Source organism: Punica granatum, chromosome 8 (assembly GCF_007655135.1).
Source record: "Punica granatum isolate Tunisia-2019 chromosome 8, ASM765513v2, whole genome shotgun sequence".
Taxonomy (NCBI): domain Eukaryota; kingdom Viridiplantae; phylum Streptophyta; class Magnoliopsida; order Myrtales; family Lythraceae; genus Punica; species Punica granatum.
In genome coordinates, this window is record NC_045134.1 from 10,123,557 (window position 1) to 10,150,538 (window position 26,982).

At 39.9% G+C, this 26,982-nt stretch overlaps 6 protein-coding genes across 11 annotated transcripts; 4 read left to right on the forward strand and 2 right to left on the reverse strand.

Annotated features, from left to right (window-relative positions):
• The first annotated feature begins 217 nt into the window (after positions 1–217).
• LOC116188947 (phospholipase A2-alpha) lies at positions 218–2,178 on the forward strand. Its single transcript, XM_031518400.1, has 4 exons — positions 218–513; positions 952–994; positions 1,104–1,229; positions 1,879–2,178. Exons 1-4 carry the CDS (start codon positions 382–384, stop codon positions 2,052–2,054), a joined length of 477 nt encoding a protein of 158 aa, XP_031374260.1. The 5' UTR covers positions 218–381; the 3' UTR covers positions 2,055–2,178.
• Positions 2,179–3,000: 822 nt separating this feature from the next.
• LOC116188946 (4-hydroxybenzoate polyprenyltransferase, mitochondrial) lies at positions 3,001–6,213 on the forward strand. Its single transcript, XM_031518399.1, has 8 exons — positions 3,001–3,816; positions 4,144–4,279; positions 4,603–4,724; positions 4,881–4,950; positions 5,068–5,217; positions 5,422–5,557; positions 5,641–5,737; positions 5,830–6,213. The coding sequence occupies exons 1-8, from the start codon at positions 3,317–3,319 to the stop codon at positions 5,897–5,899; spliced, it is 1,281 nt and encodes a 426-aa protein (XP_031374259.1). The 5' UTR covers positions 3,001–3,316; the 3' UTR covers positions 5,900–6,213.
• A 1,107-nt stretch (positions 6,214–7,320) lies between these two features.
• Positions 7,321–9,462, forward strand: LOC116189659 (glutaredoxin-C4). The gene is made up of 4 exons (XM_031519420.1): positions 7,321–7,684; positions 8,607–8,680; positions 8,968–9,066; positions 9,177–9,462. Exons 1-4 carry the CDS (start codon positions 7,485–7,487, stop codon positions 9,254–9,256), a joined length of 453 nt encoding a protein of 150 aa, XP_031375280.1. The 5' UTR covers positions 7,321–7,484; the 3' UTR covers positions 9,257–9,462.
• A 639-nt stretch (positions 9,463–10,101) lies between these two features.
• On the forward strand, positions 10,102–13,790 carry LOC116187633. Its single transcript, XM_031516483.1, has 4 exons — positions 10,102–10,464; positions 10,827–11,060; positions 11,452–12,684; positions 12,966–13,790. The coding sequence occupies exons 1-4, from the start codon at positions 10,151–10,153 to the stop codon at positions 13,573–13,575; spliced, it is 2,391 nt and encodes a 796-aa protein (XP_031372343.1). The 5' UTR covers positions 10,102–10,150; the 3' UTR covers positions 13,576–13,790.
• Positions 13,791–15,091: 1,301 nt separating this feature from the next.
• Positions 15,092–19,520, reverse strand: LOC116187634 (tRNA-specific adenosine deaminase TAD3). Of its 6 annotated transcripts, none has more exons than XM_031516485.1 (9): positions 19,100–19,516; positions 18,927–18,978; positions 18,674–18,747; positions 18,407–18,525; positions 17,741–17,823; positions 17,517–17,616; positions 16,653–17,111; positions 15,944–16,056; positions 15,092–15,472 (listed from the first exon to the last, which is right to left on the reverse strand). In XM_031516485.1, the coding sequence occupies exons 1-9, from the start codon at positions 19,194–19,196 to the stop codon at positions 15,286–15,288; spliced, it is 1,284 nt and encodes a 427-aa protein (XP_031372345.1). In that variant the 5' UTR covers positions 19,197–19,516; the 3' UTR covers positions 15,092–15,285. The 6 variants fall into 6 exon arrangements, with proteins under 6 accessions (XP_031372345.1, XP_031372346.1, XP_031372349.1 ...); XM_031516486.1 differs by having other exon boundaries at positions 15,944–16,050; positions 19,100–19,514; XM_031516489.1 differs by lacking the exon at positions 15,092–15,472 and adding an exon at positions 15,479–15,724 and having other exon boundaries at positions 19,100–19,520.
• A 589-nt stretch (positions 19,521–20,109) lies between these two features.
• Positions 20,110–23,142, reverse strand: LOC116187635 (single-stranded DNA-binding protein WHY2, mitochondrial). The gene is made up of 8 exons (XM_031516491.1): positions 22,958–23,142; positions 22,313–22,434; positions 22,087–22,184; positions 21,883–21,978; positions 21,532–21,626; positions 21,195–21,268; positions 20,806–20,894; positions 20,110–20,465 (listed from the first exon to the last, which is right to left on the reverse strand). The coding sequence occupies exons 1-8, from the start codon at positions 22,993–22,995 to the stop codon at positions 20,349–20,351; spliced, it is 729 nt and encodes a 242-aa protein (XP_031372351.1). The 5' UTR covers positions 22,996–23,142; the 3' UTR covers positions 20,110–20,348.
• Positions 23,143–26,982: the final 3,840 nt, after the last annotated feature.

The window sequence follows — 26,982 nt, forward strand, 5'->3', positions numbered from 1 at the left end:
TATTTATTCGATTGAAATTCAATGAATTAAAATTACTCACTGAATAGAAAATGTGAAGGAGCCCGGAGGGATTTGTCAAAAAGCAAAACCAGAGGTGTGCTATCAAAATTGTGACTCGACTCTGTCTACCACGTCACTTTCGATCCGAGAGTACCGCATGACGGCAAACCGTGAAAACCCGGCACCCTTCCCACTTGCCTAGATTTCCTGTACATTTCAGTTTCTGTCTCTCCATCACGCCCTCACACACACGCACAAACTCTCTCTCTCTCTCTCTCTCTCTCTCTCTCTCTCTCTCTTTAAATCAGTGAATTTCAAGCAAATCCAAGCCTTCATATTTCTCAGTGCCTTGCACCTTTCAGGTCATCCCAAACTAGTAAGATGGCTCTTCCCCAGACATTCAAGTTAGGCCTTGTCATAGCCCTAGTTTCCCTTTCCGCCCTCGGGTTTACTTTAACTTCCGTCGACGCCCTTAACGTCGGGATTCAAGCATCTGGCGTCGCCGTCTCCGTGGTATGTAACCGGCTCCTTGTCGACGCATTTTTTCCAGTGTATCCATTTGTCAATATGTTCTAATTTTTCATTAAAAATGATTTTCGCAAAACCACTCTCTGCTCTTGAGATTAATGTACTATCTCATTGCTAGTATCGTCACCAGTCTCGGCTTCATGTTCTTCTTGACATGTTTGATGACATCCTAATTTCTCAGTTTAGTATGGAAAAAATATGTTACTGAAGAATTGTTAAGGACTCCAAAAATGTTTCAGAAAGCAAAGCACGGAGACAACATATGGAGTCCGCATATACCGCAAACAAATTTAAGCTTTTAGATCCGCTCATTGTGTAGCTTCATCGGAAACCAAACAATCAAACGCGATTATGCGATTTCCTTTAGCACGAGGCAGGCCGGTCTTTTTAAGTTTCTTCCTCTTTGGCTATGACATTTTTCAGGGTAAAGGTTGCAGCAAAAAATGTGAATCAGACTTCTGCTCAGGTACTCGAAAATGTCCATATTTCTACTACTTAAGATCAATTACATATCTATTTTTTGCACCGAATCTTCAATGGCAAAGTTCCTTTTGTTTTTTTTTGGATGAATACAGTGCCACCATTTCTGAGATATGGAAAGTACTGCGGGCTACTATACAGCGGATGCCCCGGGGAGAAGCCCTGCGACGGCCTCGATGCCTGTTGTATGAAGCACGACGCCTGTGTCCAGGCCAAGAGCAGTGAGTCAATGTTAACTAAATATTGCATATATTGCAGATCATTATGTTACATCACTCTAGTTCTCTGGTTGCGAACCGTGTTGTGAAATACTTTGGACCGATTTTCATGTGGTCGTAGCCGGGATTCCGGGACAGAGGGAGAGCAAAGGATTAAGACCCAGAAGAGCAATTAATGGGAGTAAAAAATTAAAATACTGCACGGTTCGTTTGCTTGTTGAAATGAGTCATGCATGCATCAATTAAGTATGTACATTAATTATGAAGAAATCTTCACCAAATTGCTTTTAAATGGTTCGAATATTTTCATTTAAAAAATTCACCTTCGATAGATAATAGGATGCAATGTCGTTTTCCTAGCCCATCAATTGTATGGATTATGAACCGGCAAACTTCTGTATGGAGAAATGTCCTTATCCTCTGAATGTCCATTCCAACCGCATTGTATATTAATTTGCTAAAACAATTGAACCGACCGATACTACATTTTCTAGTCAATAATACATTCCGGGATGACAACATAAAACATGTACAAGTCCAAGAATCACATTCCCGAGAGTAAATATACCAGAACATATATCATAATGTGATTCGTTCTCGTTCGTTTTTCTAATGAAGTGATCGGTTCGGTTTGGTGGATATGAATCTGCAGATGATTACCTGAGCCAGGAGTGCAGCCAGAGCTTCTTGAATTGCATGGCGAGCTTCAGGATGTCAGGGGGTAAGATGTTTAAGGGAAGCAAGTGCCAAGTCGACGAAGTCGTGGATGTTCTGTCTCTTGTCATGGAAGCTGCTTTGCTTGCTGGAAGATACCTCCATAAGCCTTAGCAATTTCATTTATTTGTTTTTCGCTTTGTAATTTCATCCCTTTCCCAGCTCGTGATCTGCACATTATCCATGACCCTGTAAAAGAGCAGGACATGAAGTGAATCCCCCTCCATTCGCTTGATCACCCTGTTCGTTTTCGTTGCTCCTGTCTACGGTTTATGTTCTCGCTCCGTTGCAAGCGGAAACGAAGCAATGAAACTCGAGAACAATGAAGCAGAGGAAAGGAGAGAAAAATGACAGATCGATTTGCGTGGTAAAACCCCCTCGATCTGGGTGACTAAGAGAGAAACATTTGCGGGCAAAGGATGAGCTCTGTTCTCCGCTCCTTTTCTCTGCGTCATTGATCGCGAGTTCGATTTCTTCACCGGTATTAGAGCATTTGGATTCTAACAAATTGATCATGCTGGGTAGGCGATGGACCCATTTTTGGATCCATCTTATACGATAACGGAGCATTTGGGTCATCGATGGACCCGTCTTCCATATCGATATCAATGACCCAAATGCTCAGATGCCGGTTCTCATATCTCATATTATATATGATATGAAAACGGGTAGGCGATGGACCAATTTTCGGATCTCAGGTAAAAGAAAAAGGACATGGGATGGAATCACTCAGTAAAAGTGAAAACATCATCGAAACCGAACATTCCTTGCAACGAATGGAACAAGAGGATTAATCCAATCTTGGTTATCTCAATTCACCCATATGATGCTGTACCACGAACCAATGACCCCGTGAAAGCACAAACAGATTGAGGCCATGCATAGCGACTAGGGAGCTTACGACATATAGGTGCACTTTACCTTTCTATCCCTTTTGAACCTACGGGAATCGAACGCCGAACATGAGAATGTGGGTCTCCCGTGGCATGATGACGGAAGCAGAGCGCATCTATCTATCTTCTTTTGTTTCCGAGCGGGCGGCCACAGTGCAGCAGAGCAGATTGGCAAACTGTGGAGGGTAAATTCGAAAGTAGTGGGAAACATAAGGGGGCACAATTCACACTACAAAATTAAAGGTGAAAACTTGAGCTGAAAACAAATTCGCGGAGCAAATTGAAATTAGCGAAAACATCGTCCTCCTCGTTGTTCTTTGTTCCCACCGAAAAGTCGTACCGGAACTTCGGAGCATCGCCTTCTCGCGATCCCACTTGTCTGCTCCGAGCCACGGCCGGTCCCTCTCTTTGTTCGTCGGTGTCGCCCCCAGCAACGTATATTGGGCATAATTGCTGTGTTTGTTCATTGTCTCTGGTGCTACCATGTACGCGAGGAGATTAAGGAACAAGCTCGAGACATGGAGTTCGCTTTGTAGGGAGTATGAATCCCGGGTCGGCTCCAAATGCCACCAAGATCACGCGCTCTCTGCATACACATTGGCCTCTAAGACTTCATTCTTCGATCCCATTTCGCCATTGTCGAGCTCTTTTGCGAGATTCGTCAGCGGTTCCCCGTTGTATCACACCCTCATCAGTGGACAAGGAACGCCTGCCAACTGTTCGAGGAAATGCGGGCTCGAGATTTCCCGGTTAAATTCGAAGCATTTCGAGTTTTCACATAAAGGGTCTGTTTCGGGGCTCTCAACTGTAGCTAAGAGCGCGAAGAATGAGGAGGATAGTAGAGGTGGAAACGGTGGAAAGGGTGACAAGGTTGAGGTTAGTTGGATCGAACGATATTTGCCGAAGGGAGCTCGGCCTTATGCCCATCTTGCTCGCCTCGATAAGCCTATTGGAACTTGGCTTCTGGCCTGGCCTTGTATGTGGTGAGTGTTTGAAGTCTGTGGATCACCGTTTGATCAATTATCTGTCTCTGAAGGTACTGAAGGTGCATTTTATTTATCGATTTGGGTGGTGAATACCTTTCCAGTTTCCTGTCCGTGGAAGAAGAAGAAGAACAAATTTTTATTGCTGAAGCTACTCATCGTCGTTGCTTGATTATATGAAATGATTGCTTGTTGACGTGTTTACAAAACAATCCATTGCACTTCGTAACTAAAATTCAGTGAAAGTTTCTTTTTGTTTTTTTCTTTTTTTTTTTAAGGTATGGAAATGGCATGTTTACAGCCCTTATGACTCAATCAATTTTGCAGGTCAATCACTTTGGCAGGGTCCCCTGGGAGCCTTCCTGATTTTAACATGCTGACGCTATTTGGTTGTGGAGCTTTGCTTTTGAGAGGTGCTGGATGCACCATAAATGATCTGCTTGACAGGGATATCGATATAAAGGTGAATTACAAAGGTGACATGTTTACTGGCATATGTTGTTTTATCCACTTGTGTTTGCTGCTTCTTTTTAGGACAGGATCGTTTTTTGTTTTAGCCTAAGTATAATGTTTATTTTATTAATAATTAATGAAGATTGAGTTTCTTTGCACCTAAAGTTGTTCTCAGCTTATAGTTTTGTATATTGATCCCCTCCTTTGGCTTTGAAATCTCAGCATTGGGAATGGGTGCATCTAGCTGAAAGTTAGCAATATAAAGCATTTTACTGATAACTTTCCCTTTGATATGTCCAGTAGTTATGTGGCAACTTCTTTTCCCTCTTGCAGGTGGAGCGAACAAAGTCCCGACCAGTTGCAAGTGGTGTTTTGACCCCATTTCAAGGGCTTTGTTTCCTTGGGTTTCAATTGCTTCTAGGTCTAGGAATTCTTCTTCAGTTGAATAATTATAGGTGAGAGTCTCCCATATTACCAAGTGCATCTGTTGCTGAAAATAGAGTTTTGAACATTATAAGTATTATATTCTACTTTGATTGATTTGATTCTCAAGAAGTTGCATATTCTTTCTGCTATTAAAATCAGTTGAACGCTATCACTATTTGGCACAGCCGCATACTTGGAGCTTCTTCTTTGCTGCTCGTCTTCTCTTACCCTCTCATGAAGAGATTCACATTTTGGGTAATGCTTCTGGATTTTTTGGATAATTGTGATATTATATCCATCCTCCTCTTTATTTTCTCTGCTTTATGGGGATATACAGAGCAATTATTTTAGCATGTTCTGCTTTCAATGCAGCCTCAAGCTTATCTAGGTTTAACATTTAATTGGGGAGCTTTACTTGGGTGGGCTGCTATAAAAGGAAGTTTGGAGCCCTCGGCCGTGCTTCCACTTTATCTTTCTGGAGTGTGTTGGACTCTAGTGTATGACACGATATACGCTCATCAGGTGCAATATATATTTGCCAATAGTAGCAAATTTGTCGTCTGCCTATCCTTTCCTGGTTATGTAGTTCTATATAGAATTAAACTTTTATGAAGATTGTAAAGAGTAGTAACAAAATCAAGAATGATTTTCTTGATGAAGATTATGCAATGTGGTCTTAGAAGGTCTATCGAATCCTTATTGAGTCTCTCTAAAGTGTATTTTCAGGACAAGGAAGACGATTTGAAAGTAGGTGTCAAATCAACGGCGCTGAGATTCGGCAATTTCACGAAGAAGTGGATCTCAGGCTTTGGAGTTGCATGCATCAGTAGCCTTGCACTCAGCGGATACAATGCTGATATCGGTATTTGATGCTCTCCTTTTGACTGGGTGAATCTTAAAACCCTACATACACCGTGCAAAACTAAAAGAATGCATATGGTGTAGGATTGCCTTACTATGCATTTTTGGCGGCTGCTTCGGGACAGTTAGCTTGGCAGATACTGACAGTTGATCTGTCTTCTCGAGCAGACTGTAACAGGAAGTAAGTGTGACATGATATTACCATAATGCTTGTAGTTTTGCAACCGAACAGTGGATGATGTCTAATTTCCTTCTCGGGTGTGAATGGTGCAGATTTGTGTCAAACAAGTGGTTCGGAGCACTTATTTTCAGCGGAATCCTACTCGGAAGGTTGGTGCCTTGAGGAAATGCTTCCATGATTTTTTACTGGTGATGCTGCGAGAAGAAGACACAAGATCTTCCAATTCTTTCATTGCAGGAGAGTAGAGTATGTCGAATGAACTTTCTGCAGTCTTCGTTTACTTCCCGATTGGTGTCTTAGAGCGTATACCTAAATTAAATTACATCCAGATTCTATGTGAGTGTGGACGTAAACTAAATGTCGTGCTGAAGTCCATTCTTTGAGATTGTCTGTTGTTGTATAGGGTGAATTCCCAGGAAGTATATTTATCCCAAATCGAAAGGAAATTTAATGGGCTAGCATATTGCGTTCCTCCATTGATCGGCATTGGTTCCGTCTGCAGACTGGCTTATATTGGAAAAGTACCGTTCTAGTCAAGCTCCGTGCTGTGAACGTTATTGCTTGCACTGCTGAAGATATACAGATGTGTTACGGATCAATCTTTACTTTCTTGATGGCCCATCGCGCGTGATTATTATCTTGTTCCCGAGAAAATCATCTATGATATCTGAGAATCACGTCATCGATGCATACAGACAGACGTAATGAATTGCACAAATTTGATTTTGGTTGCGTGAAGTAAAACATTATACACAATGTAATTCAGACATTTCCATGAGATGCTAGTTTTTTTTTTTATCCCAGTTCTTTTGTAAACCCCCAAGAGTCCATTCAAATCTCTCCATTAATATATATATATATACTCTCTTTTTTAAAGTTTTTTTCTTTTCCAATCAAAAGCTAAATCCTTCAGAATTTCTTAATAGGATTTTCTCCTTATTTCCTTTTCTAGGTTTTGATTATGAGTTCTTCTCTGATAACTCATCCGTTTCAAACTACCTCTTTACTTTCTCATATTCTCTGGCACCTATATATGGTTTCAAACTCGAACCCCTTTAAGCTCTCATTTTCTTGAAACCTGGATTCAAACTCTCCTCTGATATCGACTTATGGCGCTCGATGTTGCTAATTGGCCTGCATTTTTGAATCACACTTGCAATGGACACAGATGTGCGCGATAGGATCAAAGTAGAGGACCTTCCTAATTTGGATTCAAACCGATGAACTTCCTAAAATTAAAAACAAAAGATAATTCAATAGCATTCGCATGATGGTTAAAGGGTGTGTTTTTCTTAAATAAGTTCCAAATTCGAATCATGCCTGAAACTATAAAGGAAAATTCACTCTACCAACGTGGTTTGGTTCAAATTGTTCGTTGTTTGTTCTACTTAAACAAAGTATCAAGTTCAACTCTTGTGAATGCGAAAAATTCACGCCGGGAGAGTCGTACTCTTTGTGGGCCGACTGGGTTCGATTAGATTAATTGGGACTCACTGAGTTTCCAACCAAATATGAGGATTCACAAAAAAAAAATTTAAAAATGTATAGAGAAAATCCACATGAGGTACGATGACGTGGATAGTTGTTAGCCGCCCGATGAAGGGAACTCAAGGAGGGGAACCAAACATCTCCTCTCAGTTCTCGTTGACAACTCTCAGTCCTGACCTCGGAGCAAGCGAAACTGGGCAAAAGCGACTGAATTCCGATCCCTTCCGACCTAAAGAGCTTGAGCTGGAGCTTGCTTTCAATGGCGGTGAGGTGGTCGATCCCATGTCTTACGTTGTCGGCATTGGTGCTGGCATCTCTTTGTATGGAGGCGCCATCCTCTGCGGCAGCGTCGGAGGATGCCTCAGCAGCAGCAGCAGCAGCAGCAGCTGCCGCCGCCGATTTCGTGAAGAAGACCATCTCCTCTCACAAGATCGTCATCTTCTCAAAATCCTATTGCCCGTACCCTCTCTAACTCCGCCTGTCGCTGGTGATATTATTCATGCATCTGATTTTCTTGTCTTTACCTTTAAATCGATTGCGGTTGATGTTCTTGAATAAGATTTGGAAATTTCCATTCTGATGTTGATGAGATGGAAGATGGAAATTCCATATCATGGAATGCGGCCTGTTATAGATCTACTGTTCGACAGTGCGATTTTTCTTGAAAATGGAGTGATATGTACCAGAAGATATTGTTCTAAGTTGTCTGTAAGAGCACAAACTGACCCCTTAGTCGTGTGATCATTCCCCGAATATAGTACCTTCTTGTTGCTGCTGAAATGAGCAGATAGAAACCTGGGATTTAGCATCGAAATCTTCTTGATATCAGTAGCAAAGCCATGGCTGAGAAGCATCCACCAATCTTACACGATCAACCAGAAGCCGGGGTGAACAAATTGCTCCTTAACAATAACACCTGGTGGACACTTGTTAGTTACTCATCAAGAAACAAGACTTGTGGCAGCAAAAACCAACTGATCAACAAGACTAGCAAGTAGATTTGAAGTGATATTGTCACGGTAGAGGGCTAGTGAGTAAGTTTGAAATAGATCGTCGAAGTAGAAGGGCTTGAAAACGAAGCTGGAAAAGCAAGCTAGAAGAGTCTAATACAAAATTTTCACTGTTCAGATTGGAGAATTGGAGGTTAGGATCCAAACGGTAAAGTCATGAGCTTCAAAACCCACTTATCGATACATGCATTTAATAGGTGCTCTTCAAAAGATTGTTGGAGTGATAGCCATGCTACTAGCCTATTTATATCTTCCAAACCGAGCATATTGTCTTGAAGCCTCGAACTTTCTTTATTGCCACATGTTTAAAAATGTGGGTGATGGAACCGGCCATGGAATTATATGTTTGCTTTTTCTTTGATGATTTGCAGGTACTGCCGGAGGGCTAAGGCTGTCTTCAAGGAGTTGAACCAAAAACCGTTCGTTGTTGAGCTTGATCAAAGAGGTTGGTTGATTTATATCTTTGTTTTTGTTCACTATTCAATAGGAACACTACTTCTGCTGACAAAGCAATTGCTTTTAAACATAAACCATTACTGTGGGCGTCAATAGAATTTCACATGAAGTTGGATTTTCTCTACTGATCGGTTTCATTTGCTCTAAAAAAATTTCGGTCTTGGTGGTGATTAAATACTTACTAGTAGACTTTGTCTTTGTAAGATTAAGAAGCACTCGCTTGTCTTGCTTGAAAGAGTGATGCTCATGAAGTTATGTGTTACTTTGTGCCGACAGAGGATGGGTCAATAATTCAAGCTGCAATGGGTGAACGTGTAAAGAGGCATACTGTACCACAGGTTTTCATCGATGGAAAGCACATCGGAGGCTCTGATGGTAACATAACCTTCGCGTTCTGGGAACATCTGAAAATACATTTCCAGCGGATCTTTTCTTGCAGAATTACGAAAATAATGTAACTAACGTTTGGCTGTTTCCTGTATCAGATACTGTTGACGCGTATGAAAGCGGAGAACTCGCTACTCTTCTGGGGATCGAAGTAGACTATGATGAGGAAGATCTCTGAGCCATTATATATAGAACTAAAGAGACTGATCGATGTTATTTCGTTCTTCTGTTCTTTCTCGTGTCATTAGTTATCTGACTTTGTGATATTCTCCTCGAGTTCTACTAGAATTTAAGTTCTTTGAACTAAACTGCCCATGTAATCCTCAATGCGATATTCACAAAATGAATGGCTTTGGCTTTTTCCCTTGGCCACCTAAACTTCCAGAGGCTTGATGAGCTTCGGTTGCTCTTTAAAGTTTGACACTAGTCGAGGTTTTTGATCAAGGCAAGTTTCAGCAATTTCGTAACAGACTAAGGTTATTAGGATCGAGCACATTACCTTGATTAGACGCACGTGAAAACTAGTCCGTGGGTAAGCTATGTGCTGACCACCATGACCCTCGATGAGGCAACATATTGCCCGCCGGAAAGAAATTGCCAAAACAGTGTGTTTGGTTTTAGAGTTAGGTAGAGTTGAGTTTTGATTTTAATTGGGTTGTAATGATTGTGTTGTTGAATTATGAGAAAAAGTGTGAAAAATTAATGAATAGTTGAGAAAAAGTAATGATTGTATTGTTGAATTATGAAAAAAGTAATGGATAGTTGAGAGAATTTAATATTAAAAATTGAATTGAATGGTTAAAAAATTGAAGAAAAAAGAAAATGTAATAATTATATTGTTCATTTTTGTTGTGCAGTGAGGAGAGTTGAAGTTAGAGTTTGTAAAACCAAACGGAAATTAGGGTATGAAGTGGTTCTAGATGAAAAAAAAAAGAATTTGAGGACCAAACATGGTTATCGTCAAATTACAGGGCGCAAAACATAATTTTTCATTCACCTATAGAACCTCAGACATGGGAGTGCTCGAACTGAAAGAGAGCGTACTTCTTCTCAAGTGCCGGAAGGAGCAGCGATGGAGGAGGAGACCCCCAGAAGGAGGAGGAGGAGCTCCAAAGCCCATGAACGGAAGAGAAGAAGAGCTCCTTCTGAATCCATTCCTTCCATCGCTCTCGAACTTGCCGGCTCCGACACTCTCTTCTGTTTACTGTTATCGGCGCTTTCCAAGGCGCAGGATTCACCCAATTCGAGTTGTCGACACCTATCCCTGATCAAGAAATGCCTGAGGAAACTGCGCCAAGCTCTACTCCGGGAGTCGGAGGCTCCGGTTTCGCCTCGGAGTCTTCCTGTTCCCATCCTCTCGTTGCTTCCGGTCATCGTTAAATCCAAGTACGGTTACAACCTCTATCTCATGCTCTGTTTTTTCTGCGATGAGCCCCGAAGGAACAGAAAATGCTAATTATAAGTGCAAACGGTTGCTATATGTTACTCATGAACTGGCAGGTTTTGCGGAGTTGTTCGTGTTTGGTGCAGTCCTTGAATTTTGACGTAGTTGAGCTTGTTAAGGGCATTAACAGTTCGATTTCTATTCGAAGTGCATATTTCTATTGAGTCTGCGAAATGGGAGATTTCGTTGTTGAAGTTTGCCATTGTTGTGTTGCTACGTTCACCCTTGAGTTGATAGCTATTCTTGCAGAAATCTTACATAAATTGTTATGTATTGCTAACATTCACTGGGATGTATGTTTCAGGTTCTGGGATATTGCCTGTCTCGGGTTAGAGGTTGTTGGGGCAGCCGCCCTTCGGTCGCTTGAGACGAATGAACAGATTGCCTTGGATAGTGACATTTTGAGCTGTGTTATATGGGGTTTGAGGAGTCCCTGCAGAAAGCTTAAATCGGCTGCTTGTGGAGCTATGCTGGATTTGTCGAGTAGTTCGGTTGGGAGGGAGAGGCTTCTTGAGTGCTCGGCCTTGGAGACTCTCATGTAAGCACTTTCATTTGCCCTCGAGAGATCTAAATATTCACATTTGCTTTGATTGCTTAGAAAAGAACATTCAGAATAGCGATTGGCTGATAGCATGTAAATAGCGGGAGCAGTATGGAAAAAATCTACCGTTGCTGTGACTTGTAGTATCAAGATGATTCTAAATAGACTAACTCTTGACATTCATTATTTTGCTCGAGTAGAAAAAAATTACAAAGTTGACAAGTATTGCCATAAAGCCAAAATTAGCAGTTTGTTCTAAGGTAAATATCACTTTTAGTAATCTTGCCCAATGAATGGGTTTGTTGCTACTTGCTGATTTCTTCATTTCTTAGTTACCTGTCTCTTTATAGTATTATACATATTTGTTATATGACTTAAAAAGCAATAGGGATTGCTTTCTTCAGGTCCCTAAATGTTCGTGGGGTTCTTTAACTCTGTGCACCGGAGATGATGGAAGCGCCAATAGACATATGATAGCCTGTAAGGAAGAGGAATTTCCAGTTATACTTCTTGATGCCATAATCATTCTTGTGAACAGCTGCAGCAACGAGCAGTTGGAAAATATTTCACTGCAATCCTCAGAATCTTTCTCAGTCCTTCTGAAGGGGCTATGGACAGATTTGAACAGTCAAATCTTAGTCAACAGTGTTTTTGAGTCCAATCAAACTGGAGATTTTTATCCTGCCAATTCTAGAGTTAACGACTTGGCAGAAAGCATTTTTAGACTTTCTATCGATGGTCAGTGTGCCAATTTTGTGCCAAGTGAAGATATTAGAAAAAGAATCTTTGGGTCAGATGAGGTCAGTTTTGAAAATTTTATGCTGAACCACTGGGAAAGATCGCCCCGTCTTATCAACAAAATCCAGAGGACAGTGGATGAGGAAGATAGTTTTTGGTCATTTCTGCAGCATCTAAATTGTAAAAGTTCGCTTCCTCAATTTCTGACTTCTATGCTTCAAAATATGGTTTCTTGTCCACCCATCGCTTCAGATGAACTAGACATCCTCAATTTCTTGAAGCAGGAGAAGGATAAGTTGGCCATGCCAATTACATACCAGCAGGACATAAGAGTATTGAAAACGGAGAGGCATTTGAACAGAGAGGCACATTTTTTCTCGGACAGCTGGGGTTCCCGTAGCAAGAAACCTTACATCTTTAACTGCGATGATATTGCAAAATGTGAAGAAGCTCTGGAAAAAGGTTATACAGTGGCTATTCGTGGCATGGAATTCCGTTTCAAGTCTGTTGCAGCAATAACTAAAGGGTTGGCATCTTTATTTGGTCAACCATCAGTAGGTGCAAATCTCTATTTGACGCCACCCAACTCACAGGGTTTAGCACGTCACTATGATGATCATTGCGTTTTTGTTTGTCAACTTATTGGCACAAAGCAATGGACAATATCTCCTCATCAGGGTAATCTCTTACCTCGATTGTATGAGCCAATTAGTGGGACATGCTTATCAGAGGCTTCCAATGGGATGGATGGCTGCATGCAAATCATGCTCAAGGAAGGAGATATTCTGTACGTACCAAGAGGCTTTTTTCATGAGGCTTACACTACCAATGGTGGATTTTCATTACATCTCACACTTGCTGTTGAAGTTGAGGCTCCATTTGAGTAAGTTCTTCATCCAAGTTCTTTTATTTTTTGACCTTACTAAGAAGTTTTGTGATCTTCTACAGCGTGAACGATAAAATCTGTAGGGTGTTGCTTTATGAAAAACAAGAAAATCTGGTTCTTGAAACTAGTGAGACGTTGCAACATATGCCAAGTGGTAGTTCTTGGTTCGTATATGAGAAACCAAACAGTAGTCCTCTCAGGTGAAAAATACTTAAGATGTTGCAAATTAAGCGTCTAAGAGAATATGTCTTATGCCTCAAATTTGCTTTGGCATACAGGTGGGAGGGCTTCATGCATGTGGCCCTTCGTTGCTGGAGTTGGAAGAACCTAAAGCAAGTAGTACCGGAGGAGCATCCGACTGGAAGTTTAGATTTCATCTCAGTGAAACTTTTGCATATCATGATTGGATTACTCGGTAACTCTGATCCTACATTTCGGAAGGCTTGCTTGGTTGGTTCAATTTCTTGGTCGTCTTTTATGTCCAATTGGCTTGGTCAGAGTCAGAGAACAATCTTCAGCAATTTGATTGAGAAAATCAATAGCGAGTCTAAGTTCATGGAAGTGTTGATGGCCTTGGAGACGGCTGTTCGTGGGAATGAGGATCCCTTTCGGCGTTTACGATGGCTTCAGATATTGGATCAGGAAGGAGGAACCCTTAAAGGACATGATGGGCAAATATTTGACTTCGCAGCTGAAGACCTGGTTTCTTTATGCTGCAAAGACAGACAGAAGGCAGAGGCGGCATTTATGAACGTCAAATCTGGGTTCTGCAAAGAGATGACACTCGAGCAGGGAAGTTCGAGTTACAGGTTGGTCCTTGAGAAGTATAAGAAAGTAAGGAAGCAATACTTGAATGGAATGCTCTCGCTCCACTGCAAATTGAAGTGACTTCTCATCATAGTGATTTCTTTATCATTCCGTTCGAGACTGTGTCCTCGGCCTTCAGGACTGCGCATTTCCTAAGAAATTGATAATTTTCAATGTTTCAACTAGAAATCTGCAAAATATTTTTTTTGAGCAAAATGTGCATGAGGAGAAAATGCATTTATGATATCAGGTCATACGAATTCCCTGCTATAATGGATTTTACCTTCGATTTCTTTCGGATTTCATTTGTGCCATGAGCCCACTCCTAAATGGGGAGAGTAAAAACGGAAGATCGTACTTCTGTGCACCTTAACGGCACCATACATTGAGACCATGGTAAGAAACAAGAAATGGAATCAATGTTATCATGTATGTAGGATGTTTCTGTTTCCAGTCATTCGAGTAATCAATTCTGAAGCCTCTGCTCGTACTTGTCTATCCTTACGTCAATACTCAACATTAGCTTGGAATTAATAGCATCCTGCTGTCTAAAGCATAGGAGCTTGATAATTGTTTGTATCTGTAAAAGCATACCAGGAATGGACCCGATCACATCATGGATTCGCGATTGCTTGGTTCGTCACGGGATCTACTGCTAAAACTCCTGCAGTGACTACTCGCCTTGCTTTATCAATAGGTAGAAAGAACACGCAATTCGCTAATCTCCGAAGAGATGAAGGATGGCAGCAAAACGTATAGTAGAAACATAACACAGAACTCACCAATGCTCGACCATTAGTTGATGCTCCTGCTGCATCGGAAGAGTCGATGGGATTTATGATGCGGTTCAGTACTACGTTGAAGTTGTTCCTCTCGCTTAAAAGTCGGCTTCTTTGTACTTGCAGGAAAATCAAGGCTGGATTCTTCTCTTAGTTTTCTACTCTTAGTTCTAGCTAGGTATTCATTTTTCTTGTTCTTTCATGGTAAGAGAGGGAGCTAGTATGTTCATACCAACAAAGAGAACAAGAACGCCAATTCAGACTGAACACGGAAAAAGTCGAGTTCCCGGAAGACCCCTTGGTTAGATGGCGGGAAGTCGATATAGACTAAGCTACCCATTAGCGTCCCTTGGAACTGGCACAAGATCAACCGAGATATATGGTCTTCGGAGGAACAGAATTCATCATCGGATTTGGTGGAGAAACTTTATGCGATCGACACAGCAAATGAAAAGGCTCGGCAGCTCCCAACCCAACCCCCCAACCCCAACCCCACCCCCTTGGGAGGCAGGTACAGTCAATATGGATGGGATAGGTGTACATATTCCTCAGGAACATTTTATGCTCACGTTCGATCCTTGAGTGGACAAGAGATTTACGACATTGAATTTGAGGGGCGGGAGGTTCTGATCGATAGAGATGATGCTGCAAGGGATGCATACTTCCTGTGGCAAAGAGATAATAACGCTAAGATCTCATTCTCGTATGGCGACATGAAGATAGTGATGCATTGATGTCTATGCTTCCCAGAAACGAGGTGTTTTTATCTTTTGCAACGATTGAAAATGTGCTTGTGAATATCTTCAGACTGCTCAAACTTAAGGGAGAATTTTCCACAAATTTGAATCGATTTAAATTTTACATCACATGTATAGTTTGCGCAAAGGTCGAGGAAGAGAGGTGGATATTGAATCTGCAGCTAAATAAGTTACAACAATAAATGAAAATGGCTGTCACTTGCCTCTGCAAACAAAAGGACCTTGGATCATTAGATAATCTCGGTTCTTAGAGGCTATGACAGAGGAATAGGCACACTTCTGAGAGTATCTTGTGGCATGAAAACCCTGAAGACGGCGTAGTGATGATTGAGGCTCTTCTCCCCCTGCAGCCTCTGGACACTCCCTAAGGCTCCAGCACTCGCATTCGGGAATGCATAGAATATACGCCGAATCCTCTGGTGCACAAGTGCCATGGCACACCTTTGCATCACAATATCACAGAACTCAGGCAAAAGGGTTTCAAAACCTTCATATGAGAAGGTATAGGAATCTTCTCCTCCCTCAGTTTAAAATAAGGGAATTGAAAATGAAAGGACAGGGCTGGTGAGTACGTAAACTCAGCTGCTCAAATTGATTGCACCATCTGCAAATCTTTTTGAGAATATCACTTACCATAACCTCAGCGGGACAAGTCTAATGACATTGAAGAAATCTTGGCTAATGATAACAACCCTGGGAATCCATATGCGGGGTATATCACTCTAAGAGATACATCAATTGATGTCAAGCTTTGAAATGGCATGAAGAGGGGAAACCTTTGCATAAACAGTAAATTCATTATACAGTTGCAGGATGGTGCAGAAACCGGTTACTGGGATGCACATGTTAAGTAACTAAGCTTACTTAAACTAAAGTTTGTAAGCAAATTATAGATAGAGTTCATGAGCTTACATCACACAAGGCTCCCAAGCAAGGTAGATGTCATAACCGGTGCATAGATAAGGTTTTTCAAGGGGCCCCTGTAGAGAATGCACATCCCGTTTCTCATCAATCTCAACCTGAAACTTCGGGGACAAACCAATTAAAAATCAACCACAAAAGCAAGATGACAGCCACAAAAACAGAAACTAGTTTCCATTGCTCTAACAAGATCAGCCTCCCAAAATTAAGTTTCAGATTTGCTACTCATATCACAAGAAAGCCCATCCCAAAAAATAAGTTTCAAATTGCTGCTCATATAACAAGAAAAATCCACTAGTCAAAAAGGCTGATTGCCAACAGAAATGTGAGTTCAAGAGCTCTTAACTTGCAGGTTGGTCATAAAGGTGTTGACCAAGTTATAATGGAAGGAAACAACCCCAAATCTATCGCTCAACCATTGGAGAAGAAAACATAAAAAGAAGATGTTCGAGTAGGTCTACTAGGGAATAAACGGTTGCATTTAAAATAAGTGGATTAAACCCAATGGGGGAAACATTTTTCAAAAGCACCCTGTGATATAATAAAGAGGGAAAACTCAAATGACAGGATGACTACTGAACATCTACTGATGGGATAGGGTGGTTAGGTGGGTGAACTATGCTATTCTTCTTTCAATTTGAACAAAGAACGCAACCAACTTTATGAAGTTCTAACCAAGAACATTAATAAGCTAGCTCACCCTCAGATCTTCAGTTTTTTGCCTTTTTGCTGGGGAGCCTGCAGAATATTGTGCACAATCCATCTCTGAAACCATATCTTCACTTCTACCTGAACCAGGGAATAACTGCCGATCCCTCTCAGCAGATGATTCTATAGCTACCATAGCAGCATGTCGCAATGGATGCCATAAACTAGAGCTCGACTGATGAGCACACTTCTTCGCCCAGCTCCATGGAGATAAACAAGAAACGACTGCACCTTTTTGTTCTAGGTAATTTGAGGAAGCATTCTGAGGCAGAGAATCATAGTCTGTCCTTCCATTGACATCAGACTTGGCACTAATTGCAGCCACCTGTCCATAACATCGGGGTTCAGCACTTGTTCTAGCTGGTGAACCATGCGAATGACAGACTTGATCACATGCACTTGCAATTACTTGACTAGATATTGGATCCACAATAACTGCAGCATTAACTACCTGCAAGGCCAAAGTGACAGGTTTACCGAAATAAAACAGGCATATTGGCAATTGTAAGGAGTTTACTGAAATAAAACAGGCATATTTTCTGTACAAGATCCAAAAATAGTAAGACTTTACACCACATATAAATGTCCTTACATGAAGGGTACTTGTCCTATCGTTTAGTTTTAAATTCGGTTCCTGGAAAGTGTATAATGAAAAAAGAGCCAAAACTCAACTATTTATTTTACCTGCTACTTCCTAAACAGAGTCAATTCTAGTAGGCATCACGTTGGATCAAGCTTACAGCATGGTAACACATTAAACTTGCTTGCCGGTCTCAAGCTTCCTCTTTTGGTTGTAATATTGAAAGAAACTAAACTTAGTTCTTTTATCAGCAAAAGATAAGCTAAGCATAGTTACCCACTCATTGCCAGAGGTTGCCAGTTCAACAGCATACTTCATGAAGCTGAAAACTGATCGCGAATCATCTTCAGAGAATCCAGTTATGCCACTGATATTGCTGTTATAGGTTTAAGAACAATCGACATTAAAAAGCTTACTCTTCAATGGCAAGAACTACTACTGCATAATCTCAAAAAGAAATCGAAGTAAGGACAGTTGTGAGAAAAACTACCGAGACATACTAGGTTGGTGGATGATACGATGTTGGCCAAAGCTTGCATTGTGCTTCCCATTCTTCCTTAGACAATGCAGCATATTTGCAAACCTAGAAATGACAAGACATGGAGCGTGAAGAAAGTCTTAATAATGAGTCATTATGAAAATTCTAAAACTTAAATGAATTGCAAGGCCTCTTTTATTTTCTTTAGAAGCAGTGAGATGTTATATATCTTAATGTAAATTGCGCAAGAGGCCCCTAGACCAAAGAAACCTGCTGCATTGTTTGACATCCTTCTCTCTCTCTCTCTCTCTCCCCTCTTTTTGCATAAAACAGAGGTAATTAGCAATGGCTGAGTTGGATAGTTCAAGACAGTATTGACCTCTTCAAAGAGTCTACAAAAGAGCCGTTCATCATGGCTGAGTTTCCAGCAGGAGGTTATATATATTTATTGAACGGTTGGAATATGAGACCTCTAGTTTCAACCATGTACTATTGTGATATTATGCAAAATAAGGAGAAAAGGGATATCTTTAGTTTTAAATGTTGATGAGCAAGTGAATACAAGCCCCCTTCCAGCTAATGATCCCTCACATGATTTTGTAATATTGGCAGCATACTTTGATTTAAAGCTTTAAAATTTAAGTGAGAGTATTCTTGAGTTTAGAAATAATACATAAGGCTAACGCACCTTTGTGGTAAAAGTACTGAGCTGGTAGGAACTGATTAACTCTTGCACATCAGGAGGCATTCCGCGTAAGTCACCATTATCAGGAACTATACACAATACGACTGATAGCTCAGCCTTTCCTGTCAAATAAACCAATATGCACAAACTCAAAGACGGCCAGCCTAAGGAATAAATCATTCGATCAAGCACTAGAAAAAGAAAAAGTGAATTGTATTGTAAATTCTCTATATGTTGACACCCGAACAAACGCAAAGACAACAATTTTACCTCCTTCCAGACATTTCTTCTGCACGCGCTTTACATGCCGGAGATTCTCCAAAGGTGCCACTTGATTCAGACGCCTAACAAATGCCCAAATCAACGAATGCCCAGCACCATTAAAACCATCAATACAGAAAGTAACATAAGCCGATAACAGTTACTGACAATCTCCGAGCTTGTCAGACTTACTTTCAGGTGAGTAGGTGAGCCCCGACAAGGGCGAAAAAACGTAAGAAGTAACAAAGGTAGCGAGCCTAACCTGACAATGGCATTGGCAAACTTGGGGTCAATCGGAGAAGCAACAACATCGACTGCACAGAAATCACAAACCCGCCAAGAGAGACCAACATCTTAGACAATCTGTGAATCAGTATAAGTGTAGAAACGACAACAAAAGTTAGTGATTTTTAATGGGGGTTCCGGTGAATGTACCAGTGGGTTGCTGGTCCGGCGGGACCGGTGGTTTGTCCGGGATATACTCTATTCGCCACTGACCAATGTCGTCACTGCCCATTTGTTTAGAGCACATACAACTCAACAAACAACGGGGCAGCTGTCTCCTAATAGCCGAAATAGGATGCTACCTCTCGTTCCGTCTCTCTCCGTCCGCCGCTGTATCGCCGCCAGCGACCTGATCTACCACCCAGGCGGCGGCGCCGGAGTAGAGAAGGAAGTCGAGGAAGAAGGCGTCGGAGGGAGGGGGGAGAGAGAGAGAGCTACTGAAGGGGGTAGAAGGAGGTCACTGCGGTGACTGGTGTCAGGCCGATGGCGGAGGGAGGGGGAGGTGAAGAATGCCGGGGAGAATAGGGGCGGCCGGGCACATTTTGAAAAAAGTTCAAAGTTTTGGGTCGTTTCAAATTTTTTAAAGATTGCGAGTCTTTAAAATTTTGAGCTAATCACGTAAAAAAAAAAAAAAGCACCACGTTTATTTTAACATAAATTTTTAAAAATAATATAAAAAAACACGATATTTAAATCTAATTATATTCTTAGCGTGCTGTCAATTTTTTCATTAATTTTAATGGAAGCGACTGATATAAGCTTGACGATGCCACTTGGCCCGATTTGATTGCACGAGTGAACCATACAAGATTTTTTAAATAAAATATTTTAAAAAGAAAACGAAAAAAATTTAAAAAAAGAATCCGACTCAAATCAGAGAAAAGGGCGAGGAGGAGGCGACCCCGATACATCTTGATTATATGTAACCAAGCCGAAAGGCGAGACCAACCTGGGTGCTCAAGCCATCTACGATACATCTTGCGGCACTCCCTACTCTTTTCGTTCTCAATTGTACTGCGCTTGGACCCTCCTACCGGGAATCAAAAGTAAAATTTCTCCATATATTTCACTTTGTACCACCAAGTAATGAAAATTTTCATTTGTATCGCGCGACCAAATATGGCACCGAGCTTTGCGTAAGAACGGGAAATGGATAGGAGTTTAATGAACATTCGGAACTCCAAAACCAGCTCGCCATTGTTATATATAAGTACTGATCATCCAGAGCTCCGAAAAGGAGTGTAGTGTAGAGTAGTGAACATTCCGACGTCCAAAACCAGATCTCCATTGATTATATGTAACTACTGATCATCCACCACAAAAACCATTTCAACCAGCACATTTAACCATCACAAGTCTCTCTCTCCACTGTCAAGTGAGCTGGAATTTCTACACACTTTCACCTGTCCCACTCCGAGTCCAACATCTGTGGATTAACCTTCGAGGGGTTCTCCCCGACCCTTGGCCTCTGATGACTGGTGTAACGGTCCCACCCCATGATGTGAGGCAATGCAAACTGCATATAAGAAAGACAAGTTCAGACTCAACATGATTTGCATCTTACAGATTGAAGTTTACATAGTCTACAATATTATGCCATATTGGGAACAAATAAGTTAATCGAATCGAATCATTGTATGAAGTCCGCTTGTACTCGATATAACAAATTTAAGTTCTGGCATTGCGACATCCTATTAATAAGCTATTCTTTCATTAACAAAATTTACAGAAAGCAGAGACTTAAGAGATCAGAAACTGCTCTTCCGTTGTCAAAATTCATGGAATTCAGATATGCGAAATCCAGAAAAGGAAGGAAGATAAGAACAGGCACAAAAAGGGTAAAACCCCAGACATACACTGCAAGCTGTCTTCATGACCGCAAATTCAGCAGTTGTAACAGGAACTGTAATACGATCCATGCTCTTCAACAAGTTGTTGACCACACCTGAAGGATGTTGCATAGAGATCAGATGAACCAAATGTAACATTCTTAAAAGGAAGTTGACAATAACACATATCAGCGAATATCAAATGCCAGGGATAGCTAAGTAACTGCAAGGAAAATCCACAGCTTACGACATAGCTAAGCTACGACTACGCCTTTGAACCTCTTTACAATATATGCCAGTTCAGTTCCTAGGTCAATATAGCGTGTCATACCTTCTTTGGGAGCTGAATTTGAGATTGTGGACAAGAATAAGGCTAATAATCAAAATAGACAAATTTCGGAAGGCTGAGGGATTACTTAGAGAGATAAAGTAGCCACTTCCATCTTGGTGCGGCTTTATTGATAAACTCTTCCTGACTTGACCTGCATTGCTGCATCAGCATTATCTCCTCGTTAATATGAAAACTTCAAATTCAGAAGTTGGGAGTCAAACTGAAGATAAGTAAAGATTAACTCAAATAACCAACCCAACTATATGTGCTTAAGAAATATGTAGAGAATGATAACCGGAGCATTTAAACGTGAAATATACTTATTGAGTTTATTATTTAGAACAATTAGATGCCACATCAAATTATCATTTCACAAAATGAGGGCAAAAAAAAAGAAACAGCTAAAGAAAGAACATTTTAACCTTGTCTTCATCGAAGGATCGTGGAAGAACTCGCATGAATCTGTGGGACCCAAACTTATAAAAGCCCCAATCTCAGTTGCTGACAAAGCAAACAGCTGCAGAAGATCAAACAAATTCCATGCTTCACAGAAAACCCTCTAAAGTGCATCAAACAAAGCTTGACCTAAATAAAATGCTCGCTTTATTTACTCTTTTTTTTCTTTTGGATAAGACTTTATTTACATTAAACTTAATTATACACAGTTGACAAAAATGAACATGTCTATTATTGCTGGTAGAAAAATGATATTGATCAGCTGACAGGAATAACTAATAGTTCAATACAATACAGAGCAGACTTAAGTTATTCACCTGTCTTTTTTCCCAATCATACTTGCGCTCACCAATAGCAGGCCAGAACTTCATCATCATATTACCACGGCGATCGACTCTAAGACCATTACCAGACTACATAGAAAACAATTTAAAGAGCACTCAAATGAAATCCCAAAGTTATGGCAGCATTTTTTATATGAACAAATGCAAATATATTAACATAAAAAAGGAGGACCATACTTCTAGTTTGGTGAAAGTAGGAAGGACAGGGGTGAGAGACAGTGCAGCCTTGCCCTTGTAGACAGTGTAAGGAGCAAAAATTCGATCCATGATACTTCCTGCAAGTTCCAAATAAGGGCATCAACCAAACAATAGAAGGGACAAAGGGGCAAATCATTTTGTACTAAAACTCACGACGTACACGAAAATGGGAAGGTCAGGAGTGCTTGGTAAGGGAATTCAGTACCTGTTGCAGCAAAGTTCTGCCCCCCAGTGGAATAGGCAGCATTTCGCATGCAAGCATGACCACCCAAGGCATCTCTTAAATGTCCCACATTACAGGGAACAAAGATCTCTGCCAGACTAATCCTGTTGTCATGAACAACACAAGAAATTTTCCATAGTTATATGGCATATCACTGAACGTATGGCAGGACCAAACAAAACCCATGGAGCAAAGCATACATCACATTGCCCATTCAAATGTCGACCTTTCCGGGGAAATATTAGGCACAGAAACTTCATATTTGTTTCAGCTTATGCCACATTTAAAATGTCGACAACTTTCCCATCTCATAAAGCCACAACGCCAGAGGAATCGAGAGCAATACAACCAAACTAGTCCTCAATAGCTCCAAGTACCTACAACGAAGAAGCAAACGAACCCAACAAGATTTCCCTTCTCCCAACACCTCCACCATTGCCATTTCCCCCCCACATTATTCCTTTCTTTCAGAGAAGAAACGCCATAAGGATGCTTTGAAAGGGCAAAGTTTTGAAGGGTGGCCAAAACCATGATTAAGCCGAAAAGAGATTATCGTAGCTCAGAACCCTCGCGCTGAGGAGGGTGGGAAGGGGGAGTTTTCAGGGGTTTAGGGACGAGGGTCAGTACCTGCGGCTCAGTATGCTCGAGAAGAGGCTTGTCTTCATCGTTGATTCGGAGAGATGGAATGGAATTCTCCAGCAGACGGAGAGAATGAGAGTGATCGCGCCCGGAAACAGACAGAAGAGCGAGTGTTTCGGTGTCGGGCACTTCTCGACGAGCGTAATGGTTTTGAGTCTTGACTCTCTGTGTTGCCCGCAAAATTTATGGTCTGTTTGATTTTATAATCAGATTTTAAAATTATAATTTTAATTTTAACTCTATCCATTACACAACAAAAATATACGTTTTTCAAGTCAAATTTATAATATCATCTCATTTGTCTTTTTTTATAATCAAAATCAAAACCAAAATCAAAATCAAAGTTACTTAACATTAACTCTGAAACCAAACGTCCTTTCACTTCCTATTCTCCAAACTCGAAAAATAAACGGTAAAATACACAATATATATATATAAGTTTTCAGTTTTATCCCAGTTTTTTATACGAATTTTCACTTTTAACATGAGCAATTTTAACTCTCCTATTGTGTATCAAATCTGGCACGCCATCCATTGACCATTACAGATTCCATCTAATTGCATACATGATGTGGGGCCACCAATCCAATTATAAAGCGGTATGTGTATAATTATCTTTTGAAAAATGATAACTGAACCCCAAATTTTTTTTTTCTTTTTTACATATTTGCCTCTCTCCTCTTCTCAACCCATTCTCTATCTTCTGCAACTATATGCTAATAAAATATCAATTTTAAAAAATATATTAAAGCAATTTCTTTTATTTCTACCACCTATGCATTTATAAATATGGTAAATTACACTGGTGGTTCAAAAAGTTTTAATAATGTATCAGGTTGGTCCAAAAAGTTTTTTTTTGCTATTTGATGGTATAAAATGTTTCAAAATTGTAACATGATAGTACAAATCGTCATCTCGCCATTGACGCCGTCAAGCCGACGCTGATAGTGCAAAACCGATTTTTGTGAGACGTTACATAATGGTGCAAAATATTTTGAAAGTGTAACTTAATAGTACAAAATGTTTTACGTAAGTTATATGATGGTGTAAAATTTACAATCTTGTAAAGGACGGCTTGACGGCGTCAATGGCGAGATGACGGTTTGTACTATCATGTTACAATTTTGAACCATTTTGTACTATCAAGTAGCAAAAAAAAAATTTTGGACCAATCTGATACATTATTAAAACTTTTTGAACTACTAGTGTAATTAACCCTTCCTAAATAAAACATTTTGAAAAAAAATCTTTTCAAAAGCTTTTTAAGCTTTTAATTTTTAAAATTATAATGTACATGTGACATATATAAAATAGGGTTAATAGCGTAAACATACATATATTGTACTTGTTTTAAATTTCTAGATCTATGAAATTTTTATTTTGACTTGTAAATTTACAAATTTTTGCTCTATTCTTACATCTACCAAAATGTCAACAGCTCCGTTAAATTTGCTGATGTGACCGTTAACATGTGATAACGTGGTAAACGGAATCTGAGCTGACATTTTTTTTCCATAAAATCACAAATTTTTAATTTATTCTCAGATATACCAAATTTTTTCATAAAATCATTAACTTTTTCCTCTGTTAATTATTACAAAAATATTGATCCCTTTCTATGATGTGATTTTTTAAAATTCTAGGTGTATTTGCTTCTAAGTGTATTTTTAATTAGTCTTACTTAAAAATAGAAAAAAAATGGATTTATTATTTTTTCAATATTTAGTGCTCGAATCATTTGAATTTTTAATTGGTTTCGTATCTTGTGATAATGACATCATTGAATATGGCTAGTCACGCACGGATTTGGGTCGTAACATTTAGCCATGTAATTTTTTTAAAGGATTTTATTTAGCCATGCAACTATAAGTACATATAGAGTTGGATTTCTACAAGTACTCTTTGAAAATTATGAACTACCTAGTTCCAAAAAGTTCATTCTATCACATCATACCATAGCAGATAATCCTCAATCGATGGTTGGAGCTTGCCTTACTTACTAGTGCCAGATCAATTTAATCTAGTGGTGGGAAGTAACTATAGTACTCTAGCTATCGGTAGAATTTTTTCCTAATTTTTGCTTCTAAAGTGGGTGGGATGGACCACACCTTGTTTAATAGGGGCAAGTCAATCTAGTTCAAAAGTGAGAAGTAGCTCTAGTAACCTAGTTACCAGTAGAATTTTCCTAGTTCCTGCATCTCATGTAAATAAAAAAGAAATTCAAAGTAAGCGGGAAGTTTGCTTTGCTTATTAGGGGACATGTCAATTTAACCTAATGGTCGAAATTAACTCTGGTCAATTGACCATTTGGCTTGTCAGATTCTCTCTTTGTTTTCTTAAGTATGAGAATGGCTTAGAATATGATACAAAATAACGTAAGAAACCATCACAATTTCATTATGCTAAATTGGAATACAGTAATAGTACCACATTTAAATAAAAAGCATACCAACTTATTTGAATTTTTTCTTTTTATTTATGTGAGAAGTAGGAGTTAGGAAAAATTCTATTGGTAATTAGGAAACCAGAGTGACTTTCTTACTGGTGGATTAGATGGACTTGCACTTTACTAAGCAAGCATGCTCCATCCCATTTGATTTGATTTTATTTTATTTTTGTTTACTTAGGTAGCAGGAACTAGAAAATTCTTTTACCTATAGCTATTTTCTATCATTGCATTATATTGACATGCCTCCTACTGAGTAATGTATACAAAAGCTATTTGAAAGTTCAAATGATTCGACAATCATTCTAGTGCTAGAGGCGGTCACTTTTGACACGGCAACGCTGGTGAAGTCTTTGGCAATTCTTTTGGTGATTGATCAGGCTTTGACAGCTCTTCTCCTCCAATAATCCTCCTGCAATGCATCATGTTGATATCATTTAGTAGCGTAGTGGTTTTGGACTCTCAATGAAATCACAAGATCGAGGCCTCTTTGCGGTGGTGCTCTGGCGAAGGATAGAAAGCTAGAGAGAACCCCGATTTATAGAATTCTTTCATGGGTTTATCCTCATTCCTTAGACTTTTTTGGGCCTGAGGACCCTTGTCCCCATGTATTGGGCTTGTTTGGACCTCAAAATCTGGCCCACTAATCTTACCATTAATCCTTGATCCTTCGCTGTGACTGCATTAGTCGAATCTCAATTGCGCTTTCGGATACCATGATTCACACAAAAAAATGTCATACTTTGTATTTTGTTTAGATCTACAAATTTGATGTTGTTTCTCTAATTTCCCTCTCTTTTCTGGCTCTACCTTTCTCAAGTTGTTTGGACCTATAAATTGATGTAAAATACTCATAAAAGTGTGTCCCTTTGGATGCCACTTAACAGCTATGTCTATTTCTAATAAGAAATTAATATAGCATAACTACAAAGTAGTCTTCTTGTCTTTCAAGTAGAACTCCAGTGGGAAGGCAATCGATCATGTTGTCGAATTTTGATGAAGGGAGAAAGGCAATTTTCGACCCCTTTATAAAAAGAGAAAACTGAAAAGCCTTTTCTCCTTTAAAATCTTAAATGGATTCTTTTGGTAATGTCTTTTGTGGAAGGACTATGCATGAAAGAGACTCACTCAATGAAAGTAGACAATCAATGAGGAAATATACTTCATTAAACGAAGAGAATGTATACAATGATGGAATTACAACATAAAAAAATGGGATAAATAAGTCAAACCAAAATTAAAGAAGATGATCTAATTTACTTTCCATTCGAGGTAAGTACTTTAGGCTTTGAACTCATGTGTGAGGTCACCTATAGACGACACCGATAAAATATCTTAAGCTCATTATGAGCTAGTTCGATAATAGGACTCCCCAAGCCGATGTGAACAACAAGTTTGTGCCCAAAAATGTTGTGAACGTGCCTTGTCAAGGTAACCACGTATCAAAGTCTTGCCTTGTACCGATATCCGGTCGTACATTATAAACTCTACATTTCGAGGCGGAATAGGAACCGTGTCATTATCATCGATCCACCATTAAAGTGGCATAATAGTTTGTCTATAAAAT

What these genes read in the sequence shown, in the direction of transcription:
- LOC116188947 (XM_031518400.1), top strand. Translation starts at nt 382, where the DNA reads ATGGCTCTTCCCCAGACATTCAAGTTAGGCCTTGTCATAGCCCTAGTT. An exon ending in CTGGCGTCGCCGTCTCCGTG is followed by an intron (nt 514 to 951) that starts GTATGTAACCGG and finishes GACATTTTTCAG; the next exon opens with GGTAAAGGTTGCAGCAAAAA. An exon ending in TGAATCAGACTTCTGCTCAG is followed by an intron (nt 995 to 1,103) that starts GTACTCGAAAAT and finishes GGATGAATACAG; the next exon opens with TGCCACCATTTCTGAGATAT.
- LOC116188946 (XM_031518399.1), top strand. Translation starts at nt 3,317, where the DNA reads ATGTACGCGAGGAGATTAAGGAACAAGCTCGAGACATGGAGTTCGCTT. An exon ending in ACAGGGATATCGATATAAAG is followed by an intron (nt 4,280 to 4,602) that starts GTGAATTACAAA and finishes TCCCTCTTGCAG; the next exon opens with GTGGAGCGAACAAAGTCCCG. An exon ending in CGAGCAGACTGTAACAGGAA is followed by an intron (nt 5,738 to 5,829) that starts GTAAGTGTGACA and finishes TGAATGGTGCAG; the next exon opens with ATTTGTGTCAAACAAGTGGT.
- LOC116189659 (XM_031519420.1), top strand. Translation starts at nt 7,485, where the DNA reads ATGGCGGTGAGGTGGTCGATCCCATGTCTTACGTTGTCGGCATTGGTG. An exon ending in TTCTCAAAATCCTATTGCCC is followed by an intron (nt 7,685 to 8,606) that starts GTACCCTCTCTA and finishes GATGATTTGCAG; the next exon opens with GTACTGCCGGAGGGCTAAGG. An exon ending in GCACATCGGAGGCTCTGATG is followed by an intron (nt 9,067 to 9,176) that starts GTAACATAACCT and finishes TTCCTGTATCAG; the next exon opens with ATACTGTTGACGCGTATGAA.
- LOC116187633 (XM_031516483.1), top strand. Translation starts at nt 10,151, where the DNA reads ATGGAGGAGGAGACCCCCAGAAGGAGGAGGAGGAGCTCCAAAGCCCAT. An exon ending in CCGGTCATCGTTAAATCCAA is followed by an intron (nt 10,465 to 10,826) that starts GTACGGTTACAA and finishes TGTATGTTTCAG; the next exon opens with GTTCTGGGATATTGCCTGTC. An exon ending in TCGGCCTTGGAGACTCTCAT is followed by an intron (nt 11,061 to 11,451) that starts GTAAGCACTTTC and finishes AAAAAGCAATAG; the next exon opens with GGATTGCTTTCTTCAGGTCC.
- LOC116187634 (XM_031516485.1), bottom strand. Translation starts at nt 19,196, where the DNA reads ATGTGCTCTAAACAAATGGGCAGTGACGACATTGGTCAGTGGCGAATA. An exon ending in GCCGGACCAGCAACCCACTG is followed by an intron (nt 18,979 to 19,099) that starts GTACATTCACCG and finishes ATTTCTGTGCAG; the next exon opens with TCGATGTTGTTGCTTCTCCG. An exon ending in TCGTATCATCCACCAACCTA is followed by an intron (nt 17,617 to 17,740) that starts GTATGTCTCGGT and finishes AACCTATAACAG; the next exon opens with CAATATCAGTGGCATAACTG.
- LOC116187635 (XM_031516491.1), bottom strand. Translation starts at nt 22,995, where the DNA reads ATGAAGACAAGCCTCTTCTCGAGCATACTGAGCCGCAG. An exon ending in TGGCTACTTTATCTCTCTAA is followed by an intron (nt 20,895 to 21,194) that starts GTAATCCCTCAG and finishes AACATCCTTCAG; the next exon opens with GTGTGGTCAACAACTTGTTG. An exon ending in TCATGAAGACAGCTTGCAGT is followed by an intron (nt 20,466 to 20,805) that starts GTATGTCTGGGG and finishes TCTTATATGCAG; the next exon opens with TTTGCATTGCCTCACATCAT.